Below are 26,139 nucleotides of genomic sequence, written 5' to 3' on the forward strand. Positions count from 1 at the left end.
TGTACTTGTTCCGTACATTGGGTGCACAAGCGTTTTGCATTTGATCTGTTTTTATCATAAATGCAGCAGCTGATCATACTAAAATTTGTGGAAGCAGTTACTTGATAACTAGAACTTTTTTATCTTAAGGATTAGAGGCCTGAGGTATGCATATAACCGATGCATTTCAAAAATAAATTGTTTTTTCCATTAGACTAGATACATCATATCTCTTTGAGCTGTAGGATTTTATGGCTGTTGTGCCAATTCCATGAATTATCCACTTTGACTGTGCCCAGTCACAGGGACAGCAGGACATGATCCACATGTAGAGGAATGAATAGCAGGCTTAGTCGAAGAGCATTCCATTTGTTTTAGTTGGGCGCCTTTCATCATTATGAGAACCCGTATATCCAGAATCATATCTCGTGAGCTATTTTTCACTTTTATGTTTCCCTGTTATCAGAAAGCTCTTTTGTAAATTACGTTAGATTGACTTTTGCATTGATAGAAGTACTAGCTTTAGGGTTTGTGGCAGTGAGTGAGACAATTCCAGGTTGCAATGGCATGCTCAGTGTCTCTTGATATACTCTATGGGTGATCTTCTTTTTAGGGGTATGTGTGTGTGATATTAATATACTCTATGGGTGATCTTGATATACAATCCACTGACCCGGTTAGCTCCTCAAAGATCAAGTCTGCGTGAGGGGCAGGAGCGAAAAGTGAGGGGAAAGCTGGGCGCTCTGGAGCGAAAAGTGATGCAGTCTAGATGCCGGAAAATGTGTTGAAAACTGTTCGGAGTTGAGGACGGTGATTGGTACACCGTCATCCACTTCCTGCACACCGTCAAGGCGACGCTCATCTCTCGCTCCTGAAATTGCATTCACGGAGACAAAATTCTAAGGCCCAAAACTCCTCCATGTCTGGCCTTTGAACCGACCAGCTGACAAATGCGAACATGCTTTGCCTATTCTGGTCCACCGCAGAAACGGCCACACGCGTTCCAGTATCCCTTTGCCGTGAGACCATCTCAATAGTGGGGAAAGGATGTCAATCCTGGCGCCTATCCTCCCCTCAAATCCCAGTCTTTTAATCCTAGGCACTTTGTCGGCCGCCCCTGAATAGGAAGGGAATAGCATTGTTCTGTGCATCTCTGCCACACCAATTCCTTTGGCTTGAACCAGTATTTAATCGCATCACTCAGTCGAGTCATCGTAATCTGGAGCATTCCGAAAGCAGCTTCCTTCAAATCTGTCGGGCTATTTCGCAGTGAAAGATGAGATGTATGGCGGTTTCGCAAGCCCTGCGGCAGAAGGAAAGTGGGACGCTAGCGAAACGCCCAAGCGCGTTGCAGCCTATCCTCCACCAACTTGTTTTGGCAAGCTAAAAACCGTGTCCAACAGGCTCTCGAAGGGGTCCCGCTGAACCAGACAGATCTTCTCCAATCGGCACAACCCTTACGATCGCTTGCCAGATGGTTCGGCGACTAATCGGAAGTCCCTCTTGATGCCGCCACACAAGGCGATCACTTCCCGCGTTCCGCAGAGCTTCGCTGGAAGGGATGTGTGCCTCAGGAACTATAGTTCTAAGGCAATGCCTGAACTGCGTCCATCTTTGGTGAGGATGGCCTCCCGCGCAGATATGAAATCGCCAATATTCAGATGGTGTCTCAACTCGTCCGAGATCAAGTGCGCAATCGAGACTCCAAGCCACTGATCCGACCAAGCACATCCTACCCGCAAATGAAAGGACTTTTTGCTTCCAATTCGAGAGATTGCTTTCCATTCTCAAGAACATTGGTTGAAACTGGTGCACCGACAGCCTCTTAACTTATAACGGAAGGCCGAGGTACTTGATATGCAAAGAGGAAGCCTTCCAGCCAGCGAGGTAATTTCACCTTCTGTCATGTAGAGCCCAATCACTTGGCTTTTATCGGGGTTCACCTCTCTTAAGTTCCACCTCGTCAAAAATAGTTGTGAGAGCTCTGACAGAAGGCCTATGGAAGGAAAGGAACAATGGCAAATCATCAGCATAAAGAATGGACGAAACAGGGAATGCAGTTCTACCTCCACGAGAGACCCGAAACATGTTGCTTAAGCTGGCCTGAGATAATCGACGGGACACCATTTCAGCGACTACTAGAAGCAAACAGGTGGGGGAGAGAGGGTCCTTCCCTACCATTGATCAGGACGGCCGTGGAGACTGTGGAAACACACATCATAATTTGGTGAATCCAAATGCAGCTGAAGCCAAGTGCGTGGAGCGCAGCCTCAAGAAATGTCAAGCTCATGCGATCATACGCTTTAGTTAAAATGCACTTTGAAACAAATAGATTTTCCTTTCCCCTTGGATAGGGAGTGCAGCACTTCAAGATGCATTTGTTCGGGAGGAAAGCGTTCTCCGCCTCTCCTCCTTCATCAAACGCTTGAATTGTGGATGTGAGATGATTCATATTTTTGGCCTATTTCACAACAAAGTACATAAACCTCCCATGTGATGATGCCGTGCACATTATGCTGAATAAGTTTTAGGGTGGCTCTTGATTTGACCTCTTTCAACTTTAATCTCTCGGATGGATCTTGCTGTCTCGTAGTTTTCACTGTGAGTGGTATGAACAGTGCAACTGGTTGCTTGTGAGGGTCTTCTTCTCTGCCATAATGTATTGGATGTTTGTTCCATGACTAAATCACAAGGGCTAAACAAAATGAAAAATAACTACTAATACTAGGATCAACTGCGTTTTCGCCTGGAATGCATCTCCTTATGACTTGGTTTTGCTTCAATTGGAAAAAAGCTTTGGATCCTCTCAAAAATAATGCTGAACTCGTGTCTGAATTTTTCTTTTTCATGCTTGCCCCAACGTGTAGAGTGTTGTCCGATCAGAAAAAAGGGATGTTGCTCTGAAAAAACATGAAGCGCTGCCAACTGCAAAAAGTTATTCGTCCAGAAATACGTAATTGATTGCTCCAAGGTCTGTACATGACTGCAACCAACACAAGAAAAGGAGGAGAGGAAGAAATGTGGAGGAGAAGATATAGGGAGAGTAGGAGAGAATGTAGGAGCTAAGAAGAATGAGAGAAAGAGAGAATAGAGATGCCGTGAGGAGTGGAGGAGGAGAATTTCATGCAGGCAGGAGAGGGATTAAAAAAAAAAGCAAGAGAGAGGGAGAGGGTGGGCAGGCCTTTAGAGAAAGAATCCTTGAATACTTTGGGCACGGTGTGAATAGGGGTGAACACGAGCCGAGTCAGCTCGAGTATACCTCGACGGAATAAGCTCAAGTTCGACTCGGCAGTTATGTATTGAGCTTGAACTTGACTCAATTAATGCTCGACAAACTCGTTTGAATAGCATTGATATTCATCATTACATGTTAAGCTTGAGCTCAACTCGATTAAGGTTCGACAAACTCGTTTGAATAGAATTGATATTCATCATTACGTATTGAGTTCAAGCTCGACTCGATTAGCACTCGACAAACTCGTAAATTTGTTTGAATATATCGACTCGATTAAGGCTTGACAAACTCGTAAACTTGTTTGAATATATTGACTTGATTAAGGTTCGACAAACTCGATTAAGGCTCGAAGAGTCAAGCTCGACTTGGCAGTTATATGAACTCAACTCGATTATTTGAACGAATTGACTAATGAACTCGATCTCAATTCGTTAAGTAAATTACTCAGACCGAACTCGTTCACGAGCCGAGCTTTAATGAGTCGAGTCGTTATTCACCCCTAAGTGTAAAGGCCGCAGAGGAGAGAGAAGGTGATAGAAGGACAACTCACGCATAAGAATGCATGCAAACTGGGCTGGGCTGGTGCGGCCTGACTGCTTGTAACCCGAGCAAGAACACATATGTATATATCTCCAACCTGACTACCAATTGTAGGGCATGAGTTTGAGTTTGTGCCCACCTTTCCACAACAATCCTGCCAGAGGCACACCTCTCACTTTTCTTAAAATGAACTTATGTACATATATCAATATCGGCCCAGAAAAATAGGCTGCAAAAATCGGACATTGAATTGCGGCACAGGATATGCACCAAAGAGAAGAAAGGAGGACGTAGTGGCATTGTAGAATGTTTTTGAAAGCTACGTACATTTTAGTCTTTTAAGATTGTCGTAGTTTTCATTTTATGCTTTCAAAAGTCTTCGTTTTCCATTTTAATGGGAACATTTTAGTCATTACATACTCTTACTCTTGTGCATACACAGGGCTGTGTAAGTAACTAGCTTCGTCAAACCCGCCATGAAAAAAACCACATGGGAGACAAAATAAGGACATTTAAGGTCTGGATTGCCCTTCAAGTTTTGGATTTGGTGTTTAAAATTTACATATAAATTTTAAAAATTTGGTCTAATTCATATAAAAATTTAAAAAAATGATATTTCGATTGCTGTCAAAATTTTGAAACCATAATTCAGCCCACCTCATAAAAAAATTCTGGTTTTTGGAGGAGTTTACCAATAAAGTCTGATCTTCAATTCGACTTATGCCAAGCCAATCCTTTCTGTTGGAGGTAGGATGAATGGTTTGGTGGACTCCCTAAGTGGTGATTAAGAAAATCGGTGTGCCTGCAATTCTCTCTTCTCTGTTCCAATCTCTGCAACAAAATGAAACAGCAGACTTGCTGCAAGTACTGGACGAGGCGAGCTGGATACGCCGACTCCGGCCATTCATCTGTACTGATGCCCATAGCCGGCCACAGTAGGACAAGTTCATGCTTCGCTTGGTTCTGAGTCGTCTGACGGACCACAGTTAGCAATAAAAAGGTCTTCACAAATTTCCCAGACTCCTCTAGCAGATGCTTCAGCCATGGCAGACAGACCACGATATTCTCGAGTAGCCACAGCACCATTGAAAAGTGCATTATCTTCTGCATAGTGCATTAGTGAAGGTTCTTCTATCCTCTCCTCTGCTGAGAGATCATTGAGAAGAGAAGACTTGTCGACTTAAAAGTGGACATTGCCTGCTCCAATCAAGGGCAGAGTATGGAATTTTTTTTTATGAAGGAGGTCGAATTATAGTTTTAAAATTTTAATACAGGCAAAAATATAATTTTTTTAAAATTTTCATATAAGATAAACTACATTTAAAAAAAAAATAGTGTAAATTAAAAAAAAAGCCGGGCCAGGAAAAGAAAGAAGGTGAAAGACGATGGAAAGATCAGGGAAGAGGGAATAAAGAAAACTAAGAAGAGAGACAGAAAGGGAAGAAAAAAAATGAAGAGAGAGAATGGAGAAATGGAGGGACAAAAGGGGTATCATCGAAAAAATTAAAATTCAAATGTGGTTATGAGATACTTAGTTTGTTCAAATGAAGTTTTGATGGATTTGAAATTGATCTGAAAATTACTTGAAATTGACTGAACTCTCAGTTGAAAATCTATTGAATTTGACGTTAAGAATCATCGGCAAATCCTAAAAAACTTTTGAAATTCACCAAGCTGAAGTTTGAATAATTTGAAATGGAATTGAATTGGACTAAAAGTTTGAAACAGCCCAGAGGATCTGGATCCATGAACTCGTCTTGGAGAATTGGACCTTACATTTGAATGGCCTTTAGACCCGAATGGAAGAAGACACATGGCTTGAGAGGATCCAAATCCAGATATGAATATGATTTGATAACATCGAGTCTTGAAAGGAAATGAGTTGCATTGGGATCTAGAGAGAGTTTAGATTTAAGAATGAGATCCATATTCAAAAGTAAAAGACGAACAATGGATCTTGATTGAAACGCTCTTTATTTCAACTATGTGGTAAATGAAGTCTTGCTTCAACCGATCCTCGTGCTAATTTAGGTGGTGGAAAGGCTTAAGTCTGGACAGTATGCGTAAATTTCTTTTTTCAAACGCATTCATATGGTTGTGATCAGTGGCAGAGCCATTTTTTTTTTTTTTTTTTCGAAAGGGGAATTATTACTTTAAATTTTAAACTTATAAGGGCACTCATATGTAAAAACATTAATGAAGTTTCAAGGATTAAACGTAACAGCAATTCTATGTCAGAATTACACCAACTTTCTTTAGAAACTTCTATCTTTAAACAAGGAAGCGATGCGTGGACCATCAATGCAGGCCTAGTGACTCCAATACTGATGCCAATTTGCCACAAAAACTCATTTCTTTTCTTGTTGAGCAATGAAAAAATAGCGATCAGCAAGATGGTGTAGATATTTAAACTGTTTCGTGAATCTGCTAGCAAATTTATTGAATGTCTACATATATATATATATATAACTGTTTACTTTGGTATGGTGGTAGGTGATTGTTCTTAGACCATTTTTATCTGGTTTTATGTTAGGAAGGTACCAGGGCTTCCAATACCACGGTTCGATGAAATAAGACCTCCAAGACCTTGGCATACATTATGAGCACAACTTAACATCATTGAACATCAAAATTTACTGTAATGCACAAAGGGTTCAAAATTTATTAGGAGTTTGAAATCCATGGATCTGATGCGGAAATGGCATGACAAGTTTTTGCTGATGTGACAAAAAAATCCATGAAAGTATCCACAGTTCAGCAAACTAAAGATCTGAGGCCTAAAATCCACACTTAAATCCTTAACTTACAAAACACTTGGAGGGAGAAGACCTGATATTAAATTTACTGTTCCCAAATCCTAAAGATCTTAAAATCTGAAGCTATCAAACTCAACCAAAAGAAAGGGAGGAAAAAGGAAAAAGGAAGAAAAACAAACAAACGGACACTGTAGACAAAAATGGGACCTGATTCCTCAAGCCCTTCCTCTCACCATCTCCACCAACGCATTTATGTTCCTGGTAGAACTCCCGTCTGCGCCCACCGCCTCACAGATTAGCCTTTTCCAATGGTGGCTCGCCTTCTCCCTCAATGCCTTCCCCACCTGCTCCCTCAACACTAGCCGGATTGCCTCCTCAACGGTCTCCTTGGTGAAAATCCCATCCCTCACAGTGACCCCCACTCCCCAACACGAGATATCAACCAAACGGGAGTTTATTGGATGGTCGCCAAAGACCGGCCGGCATATCACCGGCACACCTCCAGCGATGGCCTCAAGGATGGAGTTCCATCCGCCATGGCTTATGAACACTGCGAGGGAAGCATGGCGAAGGACGGCCAGCTGCGGCGCCCATGAAACCATGAGCCCACGGCCCTTGACTCTGTCCACGAAACCAGCAGGTAAGTCGGCTTGCTTCTCAGGCTTCAGGGACCATAAGAAGGGAGCGCCAGATGACTCGAGGCCCTCTGCCAATGCCGCGATCTCGTGCTTCGGTATGCGAAAGTCCGCGACGGAGCCGAAACTGAGGTAGACGACGGAGTTGGGCAGGTGGGAATCAAGGAACGAAATGCATCCGTGGTCGTCGGCGGCAGGGGAAGATGCCGGCGGCGGCGGCGGTGACAGGAGGAACAACGGAGCGATGGTGAGACAGGCATTTAGTTTGGTTCGGAGGTCCGTGAGAGAGAAGGGCTCGAGCGACTCAAATGTGTTGGCAAGTACGGCGGCCGCCCGTGGAATCGCCTTGGCCATGTTGTGGAGTAGAACGGAGAAGACGGAGTCGAGGCGGCCGGAGACGATGCCGTCCTGCAGGTCCTGGAGCCTCAGGAAGGAGAGGCTCGGGATGGAGTCGATGGGAATATCTCTGTTCTCAGGCGTCAGTGCTGTCTCATTTGCAGACCAGTAATTAGTCCAGAGATTCAACCCTGGTTAAAACAATGTTGAAAGAAAAAGAAGGATGCGTCTCACCATCCAAACGAAAAGGATGGATTTGAATTCAAAATCAAAAGCATTGATTACAAAATGGATGATGGTGAAAGTTAGAAGCTGTATTTGGGCAATTGCTCACATAGATCCATATGATTTATTTTATTTGCATCTTAGTTCATAAACATGAATTAGTTTAATACAGTGGTGCTCCTTAAATTCAATAAGGTCCAATAAGATGCCTGCAGCGTTGGTGGAAAATAACTCTTCGAGACAGCAAAAAATAAGATATTTTACATACTTCAAAATTATTACAATGTAACTTGGCTTCTATATTTGGTAGATCTGGTCTGACTAAAATAAAAGCAACCGGATCTGTTTACGAAACTATTAGAGGATAAACCCCAAAGCACAGCACTGTAAAAAGGCTAACAATCACTAGTGCAGCCCCCGTTAATGAGGACGCATTTATAGAAAAAAAATCACCATGTATAAATGCAGACTGGTAGATCCACTATCAAGAAAATTCATTGTTTCGCCCTTATACCATTGAGGTCCACCCATCCTTATCATTAGAACAACGTTTAGAATGGTTTTGTAATAATATCAATTTATGATTATTTCATGAATTTATCCTAAACAGCGAAACTACTATGCGACTAGCTGCCCTACATCACTCATTCTCCTCAGTAAAAGACTCAACCAAAATTTTCTGGTTCAACTCTACTTCATTAAATACTTTCCACGAACCCATCCTAATTAAACTTTTTTTTTTATGGAAAACAAGTTTTTTTTTTTTTAATTACCAAACGCTCTTGAAGGAAGAAGGGGTTCACCAAAAGCTTGAGAGAGAGAGAGAACCTTGGACTACCCCGAACTTCTGTCGAAGGTGATCGGTGTAAATGTGCGTGGAGAGGGAAGAGGCCGCAGACGTCCAGAAGGAGATCAACGGCACGCCTGCCTCGTCGGCGAGGTCCTGCGCAAAGTGAAGGAAGGAGTCCGCGAGCACGCAGGAGAGGGGCGGTTGCATCCCCGCCAGGGCCCGCCGGAGGTCGTCGGGAGCCGATCGCAGGAAATGCTCGATGTCTTCCTGAGGCCGCTCCGGCGAGAAGGCGAAGTCCTGCGGCAAACCGTCGGGGATGGTGCAGAAGACCATGTTGGGGTTCCCCGAGCAGGCGGAAACCAGAGAGGAGATGGGCTTAAGGGAGGCCGCGGTGGTGAAGAAGGTGAACTTAACGTCCCCTGCCAGGCCGGCAAGGTGGCGACCCAGCGAGAGGAGCGGCGTAGCGTGCGAGCTGAAGGGGAATGCCAGAAGCGCTACGTGCGGCACCTCCCCTCTTTTCCCTGTCTCCATTTCCGTCTTCTTTCCCGTCTCTCTCTCTCTCTCTCTGTGTTTCAAGATTGGAGGAAGGAAAATCGAAGACGGTGGAATATACCGCTGTTGAGATGAGAACCAGAGTTAAGAGTTGTCCCTTTTTATGGCCATGGTGGCCTGTGAAATGCAGCTCTATTTGCCGTTCTTATGGTTCTTGAATGGGGGGTGGCACGTGCTTGCTGTGACCCACCTTCATTTATGGCTCTCAATCAATTTACGTATGAAAGTAAGGTAGGGGCGCTCGACAAGTCCAGCCAACCCAACTTGTTTGACTCGTGCTCACTTGGTTGGTTTAACTCGATTCCAACTCAACTCGTTTAACATTAAATTAACACTAAAACTCTAGTTTGTAACCAAATCGAGTTCTCAACATAATTAAATTCGAGTTGTTTCACTTAAAAGCTAGGTGTGTTTGAAAAAAGAAGGAGAGAGCTTTTTCGCAGCTAGGTGTGCATAGGCAGTTGACTAATTTCCATTAAAAAATCGGATCGGATTCAGATATAAATAATATCTTATCAGATTCAAATATGGATTCAGATCAGATTTATTTTTAAACAAATATATTGTATCTAATGCTCTTACACTTTAAAAATCGGTCAAATTCAGTTCAAAATTCAGATTCAGATATGAATATAAAAATCAGATTCTGATCATATTAAGATTTTGAAATCGGATTTCATATTCGGATTCCGATATAAATTTTCTTTGTTTGTATTAGAATTAGAATTCAAATATATGAATACCTAAAAAGGTAGATAAGGTTAAAGGTATATCGGAATCGAATATGATCCATTGACATCCTTATGGAGGAGCAGAGTCTATTGGAGATGTGCTCGATCAGAGAGAGTGGCAAATCAAGGTTTGTCAAGGGTGGCTGTACATCGAGAGAGGGCAAGATAGAGGGAGAGAGATAGAGAGAGAGAAATTACTTTTCAAACACATCTTCCTCCTCCATAGGGATGTCAATGGATAGATTGACATTAGATATACCCTGAACATATCATCATTTAAAATAGGATTCAGATTAGATTCAAATGTAAAACAGAAAAACGGACTGTGATCGGATTCATGTTATGAATTTGGATATGGTAGAGACTTTTTTTTTTTTTGCACTCAAATTTCAATTTAAATCAAAACATATGAACTTCTAAAAGAGTGGGTACATTTAAGAGTATATCCAATTCAAACACCATCCATTTGACACCCGTAACTGCCCATCAGCCTATGGCAAAAAAGTTACACCTTAGGGGGCCTTTGATGGCCTCCGTTATGAGATCTGAAAGTGATTTGAGCTCATTGGGAACCTTAGATTCACAGATTTATCGTTGGACACCCCTCTGGTCCTCAAATCTGAAATTTTGATCATAAACTGAGGATCTAAAATCCTCATTTTCACATAGTGGCAACATCTGGTATTTGTTTATATTGCAGGTGTCACATAAAGAAGATTCTAGATCAGCTTCAGATTTGAAATCCAAACCTATCAAACACACCCTTAAGTTAATGGACATCCATCATTGTAATGTGTGTGAGATTGGAAGTGATCCGATGCTGTTTGGAGATTCTTTGAACATCCAATCAACGATGGAACGAATTTACAATTACGTTTGGAACACCATACTACGTACTGTATAGTTTGGCATCATACAAATTCAAGTTGATTGACTGTATGTACCAGTCTTTGTCCTAAAGTTATGTTCCGACCCATAACCTACACTTGCAAGAGACGCGCCACAAAAAAAAAGGTCTTTTCTGAGCGAAAACATCAACAGTAAAACCATTCCTGATGGTCTTACTGATGCAAAATCTCAAATAATGTCACGGAGGCCTTCACCATCGAAATAACAATGTGTCAGTAAAAACTGATTTTTACTCACGCACTCTAAATGTCAGGGAAATACTTAACAAACCGTCACCGAACTTGGGTTCTTATGTCATGCATCCACACCTTTCTAAATTCTTTACCGAAGGTTAACTGATACATTACAAACTAGTATAGAATAAAAGTTCCTCCAAACTAATTGTCGTTCCCAAAAGAGGGGAACGAAAAAACTAGGAGCCAGAGAGAGAGTTGTGTCGACTTTGATCAAAACTTGAGCGGCCCTTTGTTTTACATTGGAAGGTTGAGTGGCTTTTTATCAAATAAATAATACAATACAGATTGGCATCCCCGTTTCCACTAAATTAAATAAGCCAAGCACTGTGAGAAAAGTACACACCGCCTCATAAAACATGCATATGTGAATTTCAATTGTTCGCATCTTCAAAATTTTGGTTTTTGGTTTTGGAGTGTTCCAGAAAAATAAGGTTTTGTTTTGAAAATAAGAGAGAAAGGGACTCGTCCGTCGGTACGAGGATCAACCATCGTCTATCATTAATGCATTTCATTTTGGCTTAAACATCTTGTTCTATATGCAGTGTAATGTTTGAGAAAATATTGAAGATTTCATGTTTAAAGACTTTGAGAAAGCTTTGAAAAGTGTTGATTTTGAGAAGTTCGTTATAAATATTTGGAAAACTTTGGAGATTTATTTTTGAAGTCACTTTAGTGTTCTCTCAACACTTTTAAGTAGGTTTGAGATCTTGCTCTAATTTGGTCATCACTTAGTTAAAGTTTCATCTCCTCTTGCTTAAGTTCTTTGGAATGTTGCTTGCGATCACAAGTGGTGTTAAGTGAGTGTAATGCATGATTGTATTGATGCTGCATGATTAAAACATTTGTACTACAACATTCATCTAAAAGGCATTCCTACCAAATCATACATCTAAGATTTTTGTTTTGATAATTATCGTATATAAGAAGGAAAAGTTTTTCAAAATGGATTCAGGTTGTAGATTATCAAGCATGAATCCAATATTGGGTCATTACTTGAGTTTTGGTATTAGTGAAGTCGATAAATGAAAATAATGTTAGAAGAAAAATATGTTCAAAGGAAGGAAAAATATAGCCCTAATCAAAAGAGAGAGATGGAGAAAGAGAAAGAGAAAAATATTTTGAAGATCAATAAATTAGAGATTTTAAGAGAGGAAGAGATACATACCTTTGTATGTATTTTATATGTAAATGCATACATAAATATGTGTATATATGTATACACATATGTATGTGAAAACTTTAAAAAATGAAGTATTAACTTAAATAGAGAGGAAAGAGAAGTTCTTTCAAGAGAGATAGAGAGATAGAGAGAGATGCACATATACATGTACATATTATCACACATACACGTGTATGAAAGTTTATAAAAGAGAGCATTGATTAAAAGAGAAAGAGAGATTTTAGAGGGAAAGAAATAGAGGAATATATATATATATATATATATATATATATATATATATATATATATATATAAGAAATTTGGACGAGAAGACATTTAACTTGATGAAATAAATAAAAGATTCTAGAGAGAGGAAGTGGAACACATGTATATGTGAAAAGCTGTAAAATAGAATGTAGAAACGTAGAGAGGGAAGAATGAAGAAAATCATCACGTACAAACATATGTATATAACATATGTATACATGTATGTCTTCATGAAATTAAAAATAACTTAAAACATTCGACTTCAAGTTTGATGTAGGCTAGAGGGGAGCTTGGACTCATGCAAGAGTCTAAGCTAAGTCTCCAAAGCCAAATTAGAAAGGGTTCTTTTGAAAATATTTTGGAAAACATGATTATAAACATAAAACATAGTTATTTCATTGACTGCAAGGGAATATGTTTCTTCCACCATTGGGTATGGAAGAAACTCAAACTACACGATAAGATGCTCATTATGGTTCCTAATAGGATGATTAAAAGTAAGCTAACACGAAATAACATGCAAATGCATATTAACATATACATATTCGTGAGGGTTTTCTCCGGGTTGGACAAATCTCAACCTCAAAAATTAATATAAAAATAAAAAAAGTCTTAAACCACAATTTCATTCTCACCATACATTCACATATAAATAGAAAACCAAGCAACTATGCATGGATAATATCATGGAACGAAGCAATATTCAAGGAAAAAGATGGAGTATGATTCAACCATAAAATGAAATATCACATCATTTTTTCATGCTCCTGATGCGCTCGAGCATAGCTTCTTGACTCTAAAATAAAGATCGAAAGCTATCTCATATGGCCATGGGGAGATGAAGAAAAGATGAAATAAAGTAACAAGAACAAGACTATATTCAAGAAAAGAAAAAGCATGATTTAATCATAAAATAAAATATTACTTTACCTTCTCATTCTTCCGGTGCACTTAAGAATAGTCCACTGACTCTAAAATGAAGATTTTAGGGTTATTTTGTATGGCCATGGGGAAATGAATAAGGGAAGAAAATAACAGAAGCAAAACAAGACTATATTCAAGAAATGGGATGACATGATTCAAGCATAAAACAAAATATCACTTCACATTCTCATGCTCCCGGTGCATTTAAAAGTAGCCCATTGACTCTAAAAATAGAGATTTTAGGGTTATCTTGTATGGCCATGGAGAGATGAAGGAGGGAAGATGCAAAAGAACAATAACGAGAATACATTTTTTAATGACTTAAAAATAAAATTATCATGTCATCTTCTCATGCTCCCGGTGCACTCAGCATAACTTCTTGACTTTATAAAGAGATTTGAAGACTATCTTATATGGCCATGGGGAGATGAAGAAGAGAGAAAAATAAGAAAAGCAAAGCAAGATTATATTCATGAAATGAAATAACATGTTTAAAGCATAAATTGAAAGATCACATCATCTTCTCATACTTCTAGTGCACTCAAGAATAGCTTCTTGACTTTAAAATAGAGATTTGATTGCTATCTTATACAACCATGGGGAGATTAAGAAAAGAGAAATAAGGAAACAACAACAAGACTACATTCAAGAAAAAAAAAAGAACATGATTTAATCATAAAATGAAAAATTACTTCACATTCTCATGCTCCTAGTGCACTTAAGAATAGCTCATTGACTTTAAAATAAAGATTTTAGGGTTATCTTATATGGTCATAGAAAGATGAAGAAGAGAAAAAACAAAAGAAAGAAAGGAGATGGATGATGATTACATACTTCTAGTGGGAATGATTTTTGAAAAAAAGAACACCTTAGCTTGAAATGATCGTAGATCCCCTTTGAGTGAAGCTGCAAGATGATGAAGATGATGTCTCCAAGAGAATTGTATCTTGATGAAGCTTGCTTCAAGTTGGAGAAGAATAGAGAAATAGAAGGAAGAAGAGAGAGAGGGAGAGAGAGAGTTAAGGAAAAAACTCTAAGTTTTCAAATTAGAATACATTAGAGATTCTTCAAGAGCTACTAGTTCAAGAGAGAGGGTTGTGGGGGTATTTATAGGAAGTTTTGGAGCCAAAACTCAAAATTTAAATTTTTTTGAATTTCACAATATTTTCATCTGAATTTCAAATAATTTTGAATTATTTTCAATTTTTTTGAAAAAGAAATAGGTTTTAACTTAATATAATTGGCCATTATGGCTGCAAATCACTTTTTGAGGTGTAGGCAGTGCTAATGCCCACCTAAAATGGTCAAAAATGCCTCTAATGGATCATTTTTTGAAAAAAATGGGGCTTGCGCAATAGGCAAGCCCCGGCCGCACATGCAAAAGGTCGCTGTCGCGACCACGCAGTCAGGCGACGCAGGCACGCCGTGCGACCACGCAGTCAAGTGATGTGCGCTGGCACGCAACTGTGCATCGGGCGACCGCGTGTCGCAGCCCCCCCCCCCCCCCCCCCCGGCACTTTTTAATTAAATAAAATTTAATAAAATCTAATAAAATAAAATAAAAATATTGTTTAAACATTCATTTTTTGTTTAAAATATGTAAAAGAAAAGTTCTTTGTTAAAAATGGGCGGTCGACTCCATTTTGAGTGACTTCGGACTCGCTCCAAATTCAATTTTGGTTTAATCGGTTAACGACTCATTCGAGCGTGCGACTTAGGTTTAAAAACGTGTTTTGGCATGAGTTCTTAAAATAAAGGGAGAGTCCGTGTGCATGCGAGGCTCAAATTTTGTCGTTTAAAACTTGAGTCAAATTTTGGGTTTGAAACGCTTCATTTGGATCCAAGCTGTGGCTTTTGACTAATTTAAATCCAAAAAATTGGGTTTTGGATCTGAGAATTGGATTTTGGATTTGAAACTTAGGCCTAAGTTTGGGTTTTGTTCTTAGATAAAATAAGGTAGTCTTTTGGAAAAATTAGGGGTGATTACACAATCTTTCCAACCATGAAATTGATGGGTGCTTTATTTTCATAGAAGGATCCAACATCCCCATCTTCAGATGACGATGAGAGTGCCATCAGAGCAACCACTACAGACCTCATGGGTGGCCTGTCCTGAGGACTTTCTTGAGTACACAACTTACCAAGCTCAGCCATCTGATAAATGATGCATCTGATACTGCATGAAGGAGGAAGAAAGAAGGGAGTAGCAGAAAGAAAGAAACAGCAAAGACCTTGTAAACAGAATCAATGGTGTTACTGTCACCCAGCCTGGGATCAACCAGTTTTTTAAGGTTCTCCTGGGGATTTGCCTCAGCAAAGGCATTATCAAACTGCCATTTCAAGAAATAAAGATCATTTACTTTCATAAAGTGGGCAAACAGGCTCTTGAAATATTTGAAACTAACAAGAAGCAATTGGGAAAAGGATGTCACCGACTCACCATAGCAACAAGGCCCTTAGTTTCAGTTGTAGATGCACCAGTCCTTAATACAGTTTCCTGGGCAGAAATAAGTTCATAGAGAACAACCCCAAAGGCATTTACATCAATTTTCGTTGAAACATCTCCAAAACGAGCATATCTAATTTGATACATCCAAGAATGAGGTTAGTAAAATCACCGGAATGTTATACCCAAAAAATGAAGGGAAAGCATTCTCTCAATATGTTGCAGTATGGTTGTGATCAGTGGCAGAGCCAACATTTTTTTTTGAAAGGCGCATTGTTACGTTAGATTTTAAACTTTTAAGGGCACCCATATGTAAAAGCTGGATGTCCAAATGGTAAAAGGTCCACAAGAGGGTATGCGTAAATTACGGCTCTAATCTGATTTCACGGAGTTCAAAGAAACAAAATACTGTATCCAGGTCTGGTACTGGAGCAGAATACATAACTCTAGCAATTGCAACTACAGAGACTACTTGAATAGTAGCATTACTAAGAGAATTGGGTAATCAAACTCCAACTCTATGGTGTGATAAGGATGGTTCAACACATGGTGCTTCTCATCCTATCTTTCACAAAAGAAGCAAACATATTGAAATTGATATACATTTCATGCAAGATAAGATTGCTAAGAAAGAGTTACAAATTCATATATATCAACTGATGATAAGTGGCAGATGTTCTAATAGACCTCTATCGACTAAAAAACATCAATACTTTATTAGTAAGCTCAAAGTCCAAGCCTAAAATGACCTTGAGGGAGGCCATCAAAGAAAAGGCTGACACCAAGCAGAATATTGAGAAGGAAGAAAAAGACGTTGGAACAAATAAAGTAATTCTTATAGCCGTTGGAGCAAGGTTACAATGCAAGACAAGAATGCCTTTACAGAGACGCCAACACATAAAGGGATTGCGTTGGAACCACCAACGTCTTAAGACTAACGCAATTGACTTCCTTGCTTTTAAGCATTGTGAATCTGAGGGCAATCCAGCCTTATCTACAAATTATATATATAGTGGGAACCTATAAAAAAACAAGTTATAAAAAATAATTAATGATCAAGAGAGGAAAGTGAATGTAGGCTAACACCGAACTCTGTAAAAAAAATTTATTCTCTTTTCTCTCTCTCTCTCTCTCTCTCTCTCTCTTTTCTTCCGGGTTTTTTTTTCTTCATATTCAGCAGGTTTGATTAAGTTTCAAGGATTAAATGTAACAGTAATTCTACGTCAGCATTACACCAACTTTCTTTAGAAACTTCTATCTTTAAACAACAAAGCGATGCAACGACCATCAATGCAGGCCTAGTGACTCCCAATACTGATGCCAATTTGCCAAAAAAACTCATTTATTTGCTTGTTGACCAATGAGCAACCTCAAAAAATAGCGATGGGCAAGGTGGTGTGATGATTCGATATTTAAAGTGTTTCATCAATCTGGTAGCAATTTTTTTAATGTATATATACACACACTATATATATATATATATATATATATTCAAACAGTGATATCCTATTAGTGCTGCCGAAGAGACCCTTAAGGGCCCGTTTGATGGGAGGGTGAAATTTAACGCGATAAATTTATCATGGTAAATTTTTCTAGAAAAATTTACAGGATGAAATTTCTTCTTCTTCCAATCTGAAGTCTTGTTTGATGCACAAGAAGAATTTATTGTGGTAAATTTAACCTTGTTTGATGCACAAAAAAAATTAAACATGGTAAATTTAACTTTGTTTGATGTACATGAAAAATTTAACGTGGTAAATATTTTTTTTTTGTATCTTATCATCTCCAAATTTAGTTGCCTCTGCCCTTGCCTCTTCATCTATGATTTCTTTTCCAAAAGATGGCCAACTCTTGTGATGTATCGAATTTTCGGCCTTTACCAATCATTTGGATCCCAAAAAGATCATTTCCAATGTCATAGCTAACTTGTTGAAGCAGCTCATGCCACCTGGTGTAATCTTCCTAGCTTCTTTTTTTTTTTATTTAATTCCTCACTGCTGCCTGCACTGTTAATTCATTTTTGCTTCCGAATTAGCTCATTCTTTGGCTTCTTACAGCTACCCACTTTGGTTTTTAGGTCGATTCAAGAAGATATAACAGCATGATTAACATCATGGAGTTCTCCATGAAAACCATAAGGACCATCTGTTATCATTCTTTTTAAAAAAGGCCTATAATGACCGACAATCTACTCATTTTATTCAACCGTAACCACCACTGTGGTGCATCATCCGGACTCGAGAAGGTTTGACAACTTCAACCTTGAACCATGCAATAAAACACTCGTTATACATTTTATTTATAATTTGGTTAAAGTATAAAGGTAACAAAGCCAGAAAATTCCCGACCTTTCAAGGGATGCCGCTTGCTCAACATTTTCTTTACAGTTTGGCTACGATATACTCATCTCTACATACTGTAAAATTTTTACATGCACCTCAAGATGACTTGAGCATCAATATCTGCAATTACTAATCCTAAGAATCGGCATGACCACCGCCATTTACTTGAATTACAGTTAAGGGATTACAAGATATACACAACAAGAAGATTATTAAGCTGGCCTACCATTTATACAATTAACCTCAGCATCTATTGCCTCTCATTTTCAATCTACCAAAAAGACAAATGAAGATGGGAAGGAGAACAAAACAATCATGGACTGGTTTTCAATTACGCCAGCCATGTTAGCTGTACAAGGTCTCTTGATCCTCTGTTTTCAAGGTGCTTTGGAAGTAGATGCCCCCATGCGCCTCTCTGTTACATACAGAATGAACGTCAGCAACTGCTAAAAGAAAAGAGCATAACTGTTAAGGGTGTTTTGCAACTTTTTCTACCTCCATTAGCTATGAGCTTCTCCACACGAGCAACAATGTGCTTTCCATAAGTATATCTCTTCAGAGCATTCAAGTGCACCTTGATCCGTGACAGAATGAATTCACGTTGTTGGTCATCACAAGTATCGATTGCCTTTTGCACAACATAGTTTGCAAACTGATCTTTCATCATAGCCTGTTCAAGTAACCAACATCAGGCACAAAATATAGAACACATATACAAATGGTGACAACTATGTCAAAGGTCTGACCAGTGTCAGCATCCCATTCAAATTCCACATTTCTCATATGTTTGCCAGTACATGGTGAAATTGTGTATCCATCATGTATAAAGCTTCTCCATTGATCTAAAGAAAGCAACATACTGCACTCAATAGACACAACAGTGCATCGGTTTTTATGAAATTATTGTTCATTTCAGCTTATAGATTAAGTAACAGCTGAAAATTGGCTGTTTATGCATGTAATAAACAAGACACTGGTGCAGCACCTGAACAACAGGACAACCATAAGGATGTGTGGACAATGTCATGACCTGCCCATAGAAGGCTGAGATAATAAACTGGATCCTTTCTTGTGGGTTTCTTGTGGGACACACTCAATACATTTTTGAATAACATGGTTGCCATTCTGATCTCGCACACATTGCATTATATGGCCGTCTAGTTCTAAAACCATTCTACCCACCTCTAAAGCCTGAAAGTTCCAAATAAAAAAGAGAACAAAATTACACAATTTCTATACCACAAACTATCTGTCCAAATGTGAGTGCATAATGCTAAATAAATTGACAAACACTTACAAATAATTAGTGCAATTCAACTACTCCTTATAAGGATACAGTTATTATGCAAACCCTTAAAAGGAATCAGACCCAACTCCAACTAATCTACATTTTATAGTTACAAAGTCAGTACATATGAGAAAATAACCCAGAAAACCCAAATAAGAGTTAGCAGGTCTTCTCAAATTGCAGCTCGTAAGAGAGTAATGAGTTGCCAATGTGACATCTGTCTATAGAGTGCCCAAAGTTTGTATGTGGAATAACACTACTTCTAGAATTAGCATTTAGAGGGAGAGACTACAAGTATGAATTGCATGGGCGTCATTCAAAGATTCTTTACAAGTCAAATGCCTTGAGGAGAACCCTATTGCCTATTGCAAAATGCAAAAAAGCCAGAATATACCACCGATACATTCATAGATCAGAAGCACGAATCTACCAAACAGCAAAATGCAAAAAAAGTTACAATTGCAAAGCAGTAATAACTGACGATCAGAAAAAATATTTGAAGTTTGAAGACAGAAAATCACGTTTTTCGCATCAAGTGTTCATGTTCATGCAGAAAAAACATCAGGCCTACAAAGAGGGATGCAGAGACAGGGCAGCAAATCAAACGCCCAAATGTCTGTCCGAGGAGAAGCCAGAGAGATATTGATGAGAGACTCACGGGGCAGTAACAGAGGGGATGGAGCGGCAACTGTGGCAGTAGCAGATGATGCCTTGTCTCCGCGTCTCTCTTCTCTGCCAGTGAGAAGCCAGAGAAAGCGTACCGGCGGAGGAGAGGAGAGGCGACGGCGCAGCGGCGACGGTGAGTAGGCCTTTGGTGCGACGGAGAGAAGGCAGAAGGGAGGAGTAGCTGCGGAGGGAAGTCGAGCGGGGTGAAATGAGCGCACACAACAATAAACTCGAGCAGGTGAAATTTCACCTGCTCGGGGTGAAATTTCACCTAGTTTCATGGGTTTTCAAATTGGGCGGATGAAATTTCAGCTGTCCGTACAGATTTCTCCTTTCCCCACAACATTTCACCAGGGCTTTCAATAACGGGGTTCGATTCAATATGACCTCCAAGGCCTTGACATACATTATGAGCAGCACATTTTAACATCATTCAAAATCAAAATTTACTGTAATGCGCAAATGGATCAAAACCTAAACAACATCCCCAAGTAGTAGCCTCAGTAAAACTCAAAGGAGGTGTTTGATTATAAGCAGTTTCAAATCCATATATCTGATGCGAAAATGACATGACATGCTTTTTCGCTGATGTGACAAAAAAATCCATGAAAATATCCACTGTTCAGCAAACTAAAGATCTTAGGATACACCTAAAGTCCACACTTCAATCCTTAACTTAAAGAAAGTTGGATTTAAAATTAGAGGGAGAAGGACTGTTATTATCTCAAACACTAAAGATCTTAAATTTAAATATGAAGCTATCAACCTCCCCCAAAGGAAAGGGGAAAAAAAAAGGAAGAAAAACAAACAAACGGATACTGGTAGACAAAAATGATCGACCAAAGAAAAAAAAAACAAAAAAACAAAAAAACAAAAAAACAAACAAAAAAACAAACAGACAAACGGATACTGGTAGACAAAAAACGTGATCTGACTCCTCAAGCCCTTCCTCTCACCATCTCCACCAACGCATTTATATTCCTGGTAGAACTCCCGTCTTCGCCCACCGCCTCACACATTAGCCTCTTCCAATGGTGGCCCGCCTTCTCCCTCAATGCCTTCCCCACCTGCTCGCTCAACACGAGCCGGATTGCCTCCTCAACGGACTCCCTGGTGAAAGTCCCATCCCTCACAGTGACCCCCACACCCCAACACGAGATATCAACCAAACGGGAGTTTATAGGGTGGTCGCCAAAGACCGGCCGGCATATCACCGGCACACCTCCAGCGATGGCCTCAAGGATGGAGTTCCATCCGCCATGGCATATGCACACTGCGAGGGAAGCATGGGGAAGGACGGCCAGCTGCGGTGCCCATGGAACCATGAGCCCACGTCCCTTGACTCTGTCCACGAAACCAGCAGGTAAGTCGGCTTGCCTCTCAGGCTTCAGGGACCATAAGAACGGAGCGCCGGATGACTCGAGGCCCTCTGCCAATGCCGCGATCTCGTGCTTCGGTATGCGTAAGTCTGCGACGGAGCCGAAACAGACGTACACGACGGAGTTGGGCAGGTGGGAATCAAGGAAGGAAATGCATCCGTGGTCGTCGGCGGCAGGGGAAGATGCCGGCGGCGGCGGTGACAGGAGGAACAACGGAGCGATGGTGAGACAGGCATTTAGTTTGGTTCGGAGGTCCGTGAGAGAGAAGGGCTCGAGCGACTCAAATGTGTTGGTAAGTACGGCGGCCGCCCGTGGAATCGCCTTGGCCATGTTGTGGAGTAGAACGGAGAAGACGGAGTCGAGGCGGCCGGAGACGATGCACTCCTGCAGGTCCTGGAGCCTCAGGAAGGGGAGGCTCGGGATGCAATCGACGGGAATATCTCTGTTCTCAGGCGTCAGTGCTGTCTCATTTGCAGACCAGTAATTAGTCCAGAGATTCAACCCTAGTTAAAACAAAGTTGAAAGAAAAAGAAGGATGCGTCTCACCATCCAAACGAAAAGGATGGATTTGAATTCAAAATCAAAAGCATTGATTACAAAATGGATGATGGAGTCACGAACATTTTTGAATTAGTGGGGACTTGTGTGGGCAGTTGCCGACATAGACCCGTATGATTTATTTTATTTGCATATTAGTTCATAAACATGAATTAGTTTAATACACAGCGGTGGTCCTTAAATTTAAGATTTCTTACATTAGTCTCTCTTAACTGAGAACTATAAAAATGTCTCCTTAACAACTTAATTAGTGTGCTGCACGAAACATTCTTTTAGGGCCTTCCCTTTTGCCATGGTAGCAAAATAGGGTTTATATTTCTGCATGGTTTGAAACGGGTGATTGATTTTCATGCATATATATTTGTGCATGCAATAACTATGCACCAAAGGGAGGAGGGGTGTTTTTTGAAACTTTGCATAAAATAAGTGGACATTATAGACGTATTAGCTTTTTAAAATCCTATTTTACCCTTTTAAAAAGCTTTTTTTCATTTTAGCAGGAATATTTTGATCATTGCACACCATGTACATATTTTTTAGTGGGGCAAACTTGCTCTTCCAATTAGTAGTCTACCTAGTACCTAGTCGGTTAGGATCATCTATTTAGGTCACGATTAGGGGTTGGTTGAGCCACTTAGGATCGCCAATTAATTACATATTCTTTTGTATCATGTATAACTGAATACTAAAATTTGTTATTTTTATAAAATATTACAAACTTTACTAAGTGTATATAAATATTTATATTACATATTATTCAATTTTAGTTCATGAACAAAAATCAAACGTGAAGCTTCAACTGACCTACGTTCTTCATCTATTTATATATATATATATATATATATACATATAAAAACACTATAAAAACTTATGACCTAATTTAGCATAGTTACCGAGTCAACTCTTTAACCGGATGATACAGTCTTCAACCAATCTGAATCCAAGTCACGAGTTTGCCAACTATAACATGTATTGTTGTACCCATCCAAGGATTTTACTAGCAACTAGCAAACAAACAGATGCTTAATTTCAAAAATCTATTTAAACGCTTAATAAGGTCCAATAATAAGATGATGTCAGTAGCATTACTAAAAAATAACTTTTCACTTAAAAGAGACAAAAAAATAAGAAATTTTACATACAATAAAATTATAAAGTGTAATTTTTGACGTCTATATTTGATAGATGTTGGCAAAACTAAATCTACTCTCACTAAAATAGAAGCAACCAGATCTGGTAATGAAATTATTGGAGGATAAACCTCAAAGCATAAAAAGGCAAACATGCACTAGTGCAGCCCCCGTTACTCAGGATGCATGTATAAAAAAAATCACAATGTATAAATGGAGACTGGTGGATCCACTATCAAGCAAATTGTTTTGCCCTTGCCGTTGAGGTCCAATGCCCGGTTGTCAAAATGACTAAAATACCTTGTAGTTGAAAAGGTGAATCCCCATTCTCATGCGAACATGGTTATTTGGAGAGCACATTATGGTGAAAGTTACAAGCTGCATTTGGAGGAAAGGCACCAAATATATATATATATATATATATACATATATCACCTTTTCAAAATGACAAATAAGTCATCTATAAAGCCTTGCATAGGGCTGCATAATGAGCCAAGCCAAATCAGGCTTGCGGTCGAGTCGTTTATAAATGAGCCGAGTTCGAGCTTACAATGATATCGAAATGATAAATGAGTCGAGTTCGACTCGTAAACTGATAATCTATATAATTTTCCATAACCAATTCACCAAATCACCGGTTATTAACTTTTAGCGTAAAAACAAATTTTCACAAGTTACACGATTTAACACTTACACATGTTAAAAGAGTTACAAGAGTTAACGCTTACATGAGTTAAACGAGTTAATGCTTACATAAGTTAATGTTAAATGAGTTAATACCTAAACGAGTTAAATAGTTTAAACAAGTCGAGTTCGAGCTCGATTTTGTGTAGTCGAGTCGAGCTTGAGCTTGCTATAAGGAGCTCGACTTGAACTTGAGTTTTTTTAAGCTGAGTCGAGCTTGAGTTGGTCAAACTCGGGCTTGATTCGGCTCCTGTGTGTTATTAATTTCATATATTTGGTTGTTTATAAATATAGATGCCCCTTAAAACATTAATGCTATTGAACTGATGTCTCCACAAAAAATCCTCACATATTGGTGAAAATGCGTCACTGATGCAAAAAGAAAAGTGCAAACATACTTTCACTTTAAAAGATGAGTAGTTTTTAAAATATGTTGTCTTGTTAAAGTAAAAAAAAAAAGTATCTTGAAAGGAAATGTAAAAAAATATAGGAAGGATGACATCTTAAATGACTAATTACTTAATATCTTTTGGCGTAGAAAATGTGCCTTCGATCTTGCATCCAAAGACATAAACGGAGGTTAACAAAAGATTTTTTTTTTTTCGAAAAACTTGGTTTTCATAAAAGCTCAACTCCACAAATTTACAAATTCAAACAGCTAACTTATCATCAGTCGACAAAAATTGAGTTCGTATATTTCATAAATATATTTCTAACGTCATGTAGGAAAAGTTACATTCTTTAGCACCAAAAAGTTAGATGCTTTAAATGGTGCCTCTTCCTCGCCCCTACTGTCTTGCCCTACAACTGAAGCTCAGATGGGAACAACAACTGAAGGCACCCAAAGCAGGTTTTATGTTTTAAGAGCTTGTTTGATACCTGTAACGAATTGTTACTATTTAGTGAATCTTATAACATAGTGTTTGATGAATGTATTTATTAGACAGTAACAATCTATTATGTGTTTGGAACAACCTTTAGAATTGTTTGGTAATAATAACATTTATTATTATCCCATGAATCCATCCAATGGTTCATCAAATATTATAATATGACGTGACATTCCAGGAACCCATCCTTAAAAGTTTATTTATGGACGGTGACAAAGTTCTTTGAATTACCAAACGCTGAAGGGGTTCACCGAAAGCTTGAGAAATTTGAAGAGAGAGGGAGAGAACCTTGCACCACCCCGAACTTCTCTCGGAGGCGATCGGTGTTAATGTGTGTGATGAGGGAAGAGGCCGCAGACGTCCAGAAGGAGATCAACGGCACGCCTGCCTCGTCGGCGAGGTCCTGCGCAAACACAAGGACGGCGTCCGCGAGCACGCAGGAGAGGGGCGGTTGCATCCCTGCCAGGGCCCGCCGGAGGTCGTGGGGAGCCGATCGCAGGAAATGCTCGATGCCTTCCTGAGGCCGCTCCGGCGAGAAGGCGAAGTCCTCCGGCAAGCCGTCGGGGATGGTGCAGAAGACCATGTTGGGGTTCCCCGAGCAGGCGGAAACCAAAGAGGAGATGGGCTTAAGGGAGGCCGCGGTGGTGAAGAAGGAGAACTTAACGTCCCCTGCCAGGCCGGCAAGGTGGCGACCCAGCGTTAGGAGCGGCGTAGCGTGCGAGCCGAAGGGGAATGCCAGAAGCGCTACGTGCGGCTTCTCCCCTCTTTTCCCTGTCTCCATGTCCTTCTTCTTTCTTGTTCTCCCTCTCTCTCTCGTGTTCCAAGATTGGAGGAAGGAAAATCGAAGCCGGTGGAATATACCGCTGTTGTGATGAGAACCAGAGTTGTCCCTTCTTATAGCCATGGTGGCCTGTGACATGCTGCTCTATTTGCGGTTCTTGAAAGGAGGATGGCACGTGCTTGCCCTGATGGACTTCAGTTATGCCTCTCAATCAATTTACGTATGAGAGTCGGGTAGGGGCGCTCTAACAAGTCAAAGCCAACTTATCACCTACTGTTTGGTGTAGCTACTAATTAGGGGAAGAAGGAAGAACTTTTCATTAGTTACAGCTCGTACACTGACGATCCACTTTTATAGTTCGTTGTATAATGTTGAGAGTCTTGTTTACGCAGGCAGAGATGCTGATCGAGGTCCTTTTATTCGCATTGAGTTTTGAGAATGGAGTAGGGATGTTAATAGATTCAATTTGAATCCGATATCAAAAATGTGATATGGAAAAAAAAATTAATACCCTATTAAAAAATCTATTTAGATTCAGATTTAAGAAATGACATAAGATCAGATTCAGATGTAAACAATATCTGATCAGATTCAAATACGGATTTATTTTTAAACAAATACATTGTATCTAATGCTCTTACAATTTGAAAATAGCTAAATTCAGTTCAAAATTCAGATTCAAATATGAATGTAAAAATTAG

General features: G+C 39.6%; 2 protein-coding genes across 2 annotated transcripts; both read right to left on the reverse strand.

Annotated features, from left to right (window-relative positions):
- Positions 1-6,386: 6,386 nt before the first annotated feature.
- On the reverse strand, positions 6,387-9,147 carry LOC116253945 (anthocyanidin 3-O-glucosyltransferase 7-like). The gene is made up of 2 exons (XM_031628948.2): positions 8,535-9,147; positions 6,387-7,630 (listed from the first exon to the last, which is right to left on the reverse strand). The coding sequence occupies exons 1-2, from the start codon at positions 9,025-9,027 to the stop codon at positions 6,726-6,728; spliced, it is 1,398 nt and encodes a 465-aa protein (XP_031484808.1). The 5' UTR covers positions 9,028-9,147; the 3' UTR covers positions 6,387-6,725.
- Positions 9,148-18,198: 9,051 nt separating this feature from the next.
- Positions 18,199-25,529, reverse strand: LOC116254445 (anthocyanidin 3-O-glucosyltransferase 7-like). Its single transcript, XM_050078112.1, has 4 exons — positions 24,946-25,529; positions 20,009-21,856; positions 18,558-18,732; positions 18,199-18,477 (listed from the first exon to the last, which is right to left on the reverse strand). The coding sequence occupies exons 1-2, from the start codon at positions 25,436-25,438 to the stop codon at positions 20,955-20,957; spliced, it is 1,395 nt and encodes a 464-aa protein (XP_049934069.1). The 5' UTR covers positions 25,439-25,529; the 3' UTR covers positions 18,199-18,477; positions 18,558-18,732; positions 20,009-20,954.
- Positions 25,530-26,139: the final 610 nt, after the last annotated feature.

This window comes from Nymphaea colorata, chromosome 5 (assembly GCF_008831285.2).
Source record: "Nymphaea colorata isolate Beijing-Zhang1983 chromosome 5, ASM883128v2, whole genome shotgun sequence".
In the NCBI taxonomy this organism is placed as follows: domain Eukaryota; kingdom Viridiplantae; phylum Streptophyta; class Magnoliopsida; order Nymphaeales; family Nymphaeaceae; genus Nymphaea; species Nymphaea colorata.

What these genes read in the sequence shown, in the direction of transcription:
- LOC116253945 (XM_031628948.2), bottom strand. Translation starts at nt 9,027, where the DNA reads ATGGAGACAGGGAAAAGAGGGGAGGTGCCGCACGTAGCGCTTCTGGCA. An exon ending in GAAGTTCGGGGTAGTCCAAG is followed by an intron (nt 7,631 to 8,534) that starts GTTCTCTCTCTC and finishes CAAATGAGACAG; the next exon opens with CACTGACGCCTGAGAACAGA.
- LOC116254445 (XM_050078112.1), bottom strand. Translation starts at nt 25,438, where the DNA reads ATGGAGACAGGGAAAAGAGGGGAGAAGCCGCACGTAGCGCTTCTGGCA. An exon ending in GAAGTTCGGGGTGGTGCAAG is followed by an intron (nt 21,857 to 24,945) that starts GTTCTCTCCCTC and finishes CAAATGAGACAG; the next exon opens with CACTGACGCCTGAGAACAGA.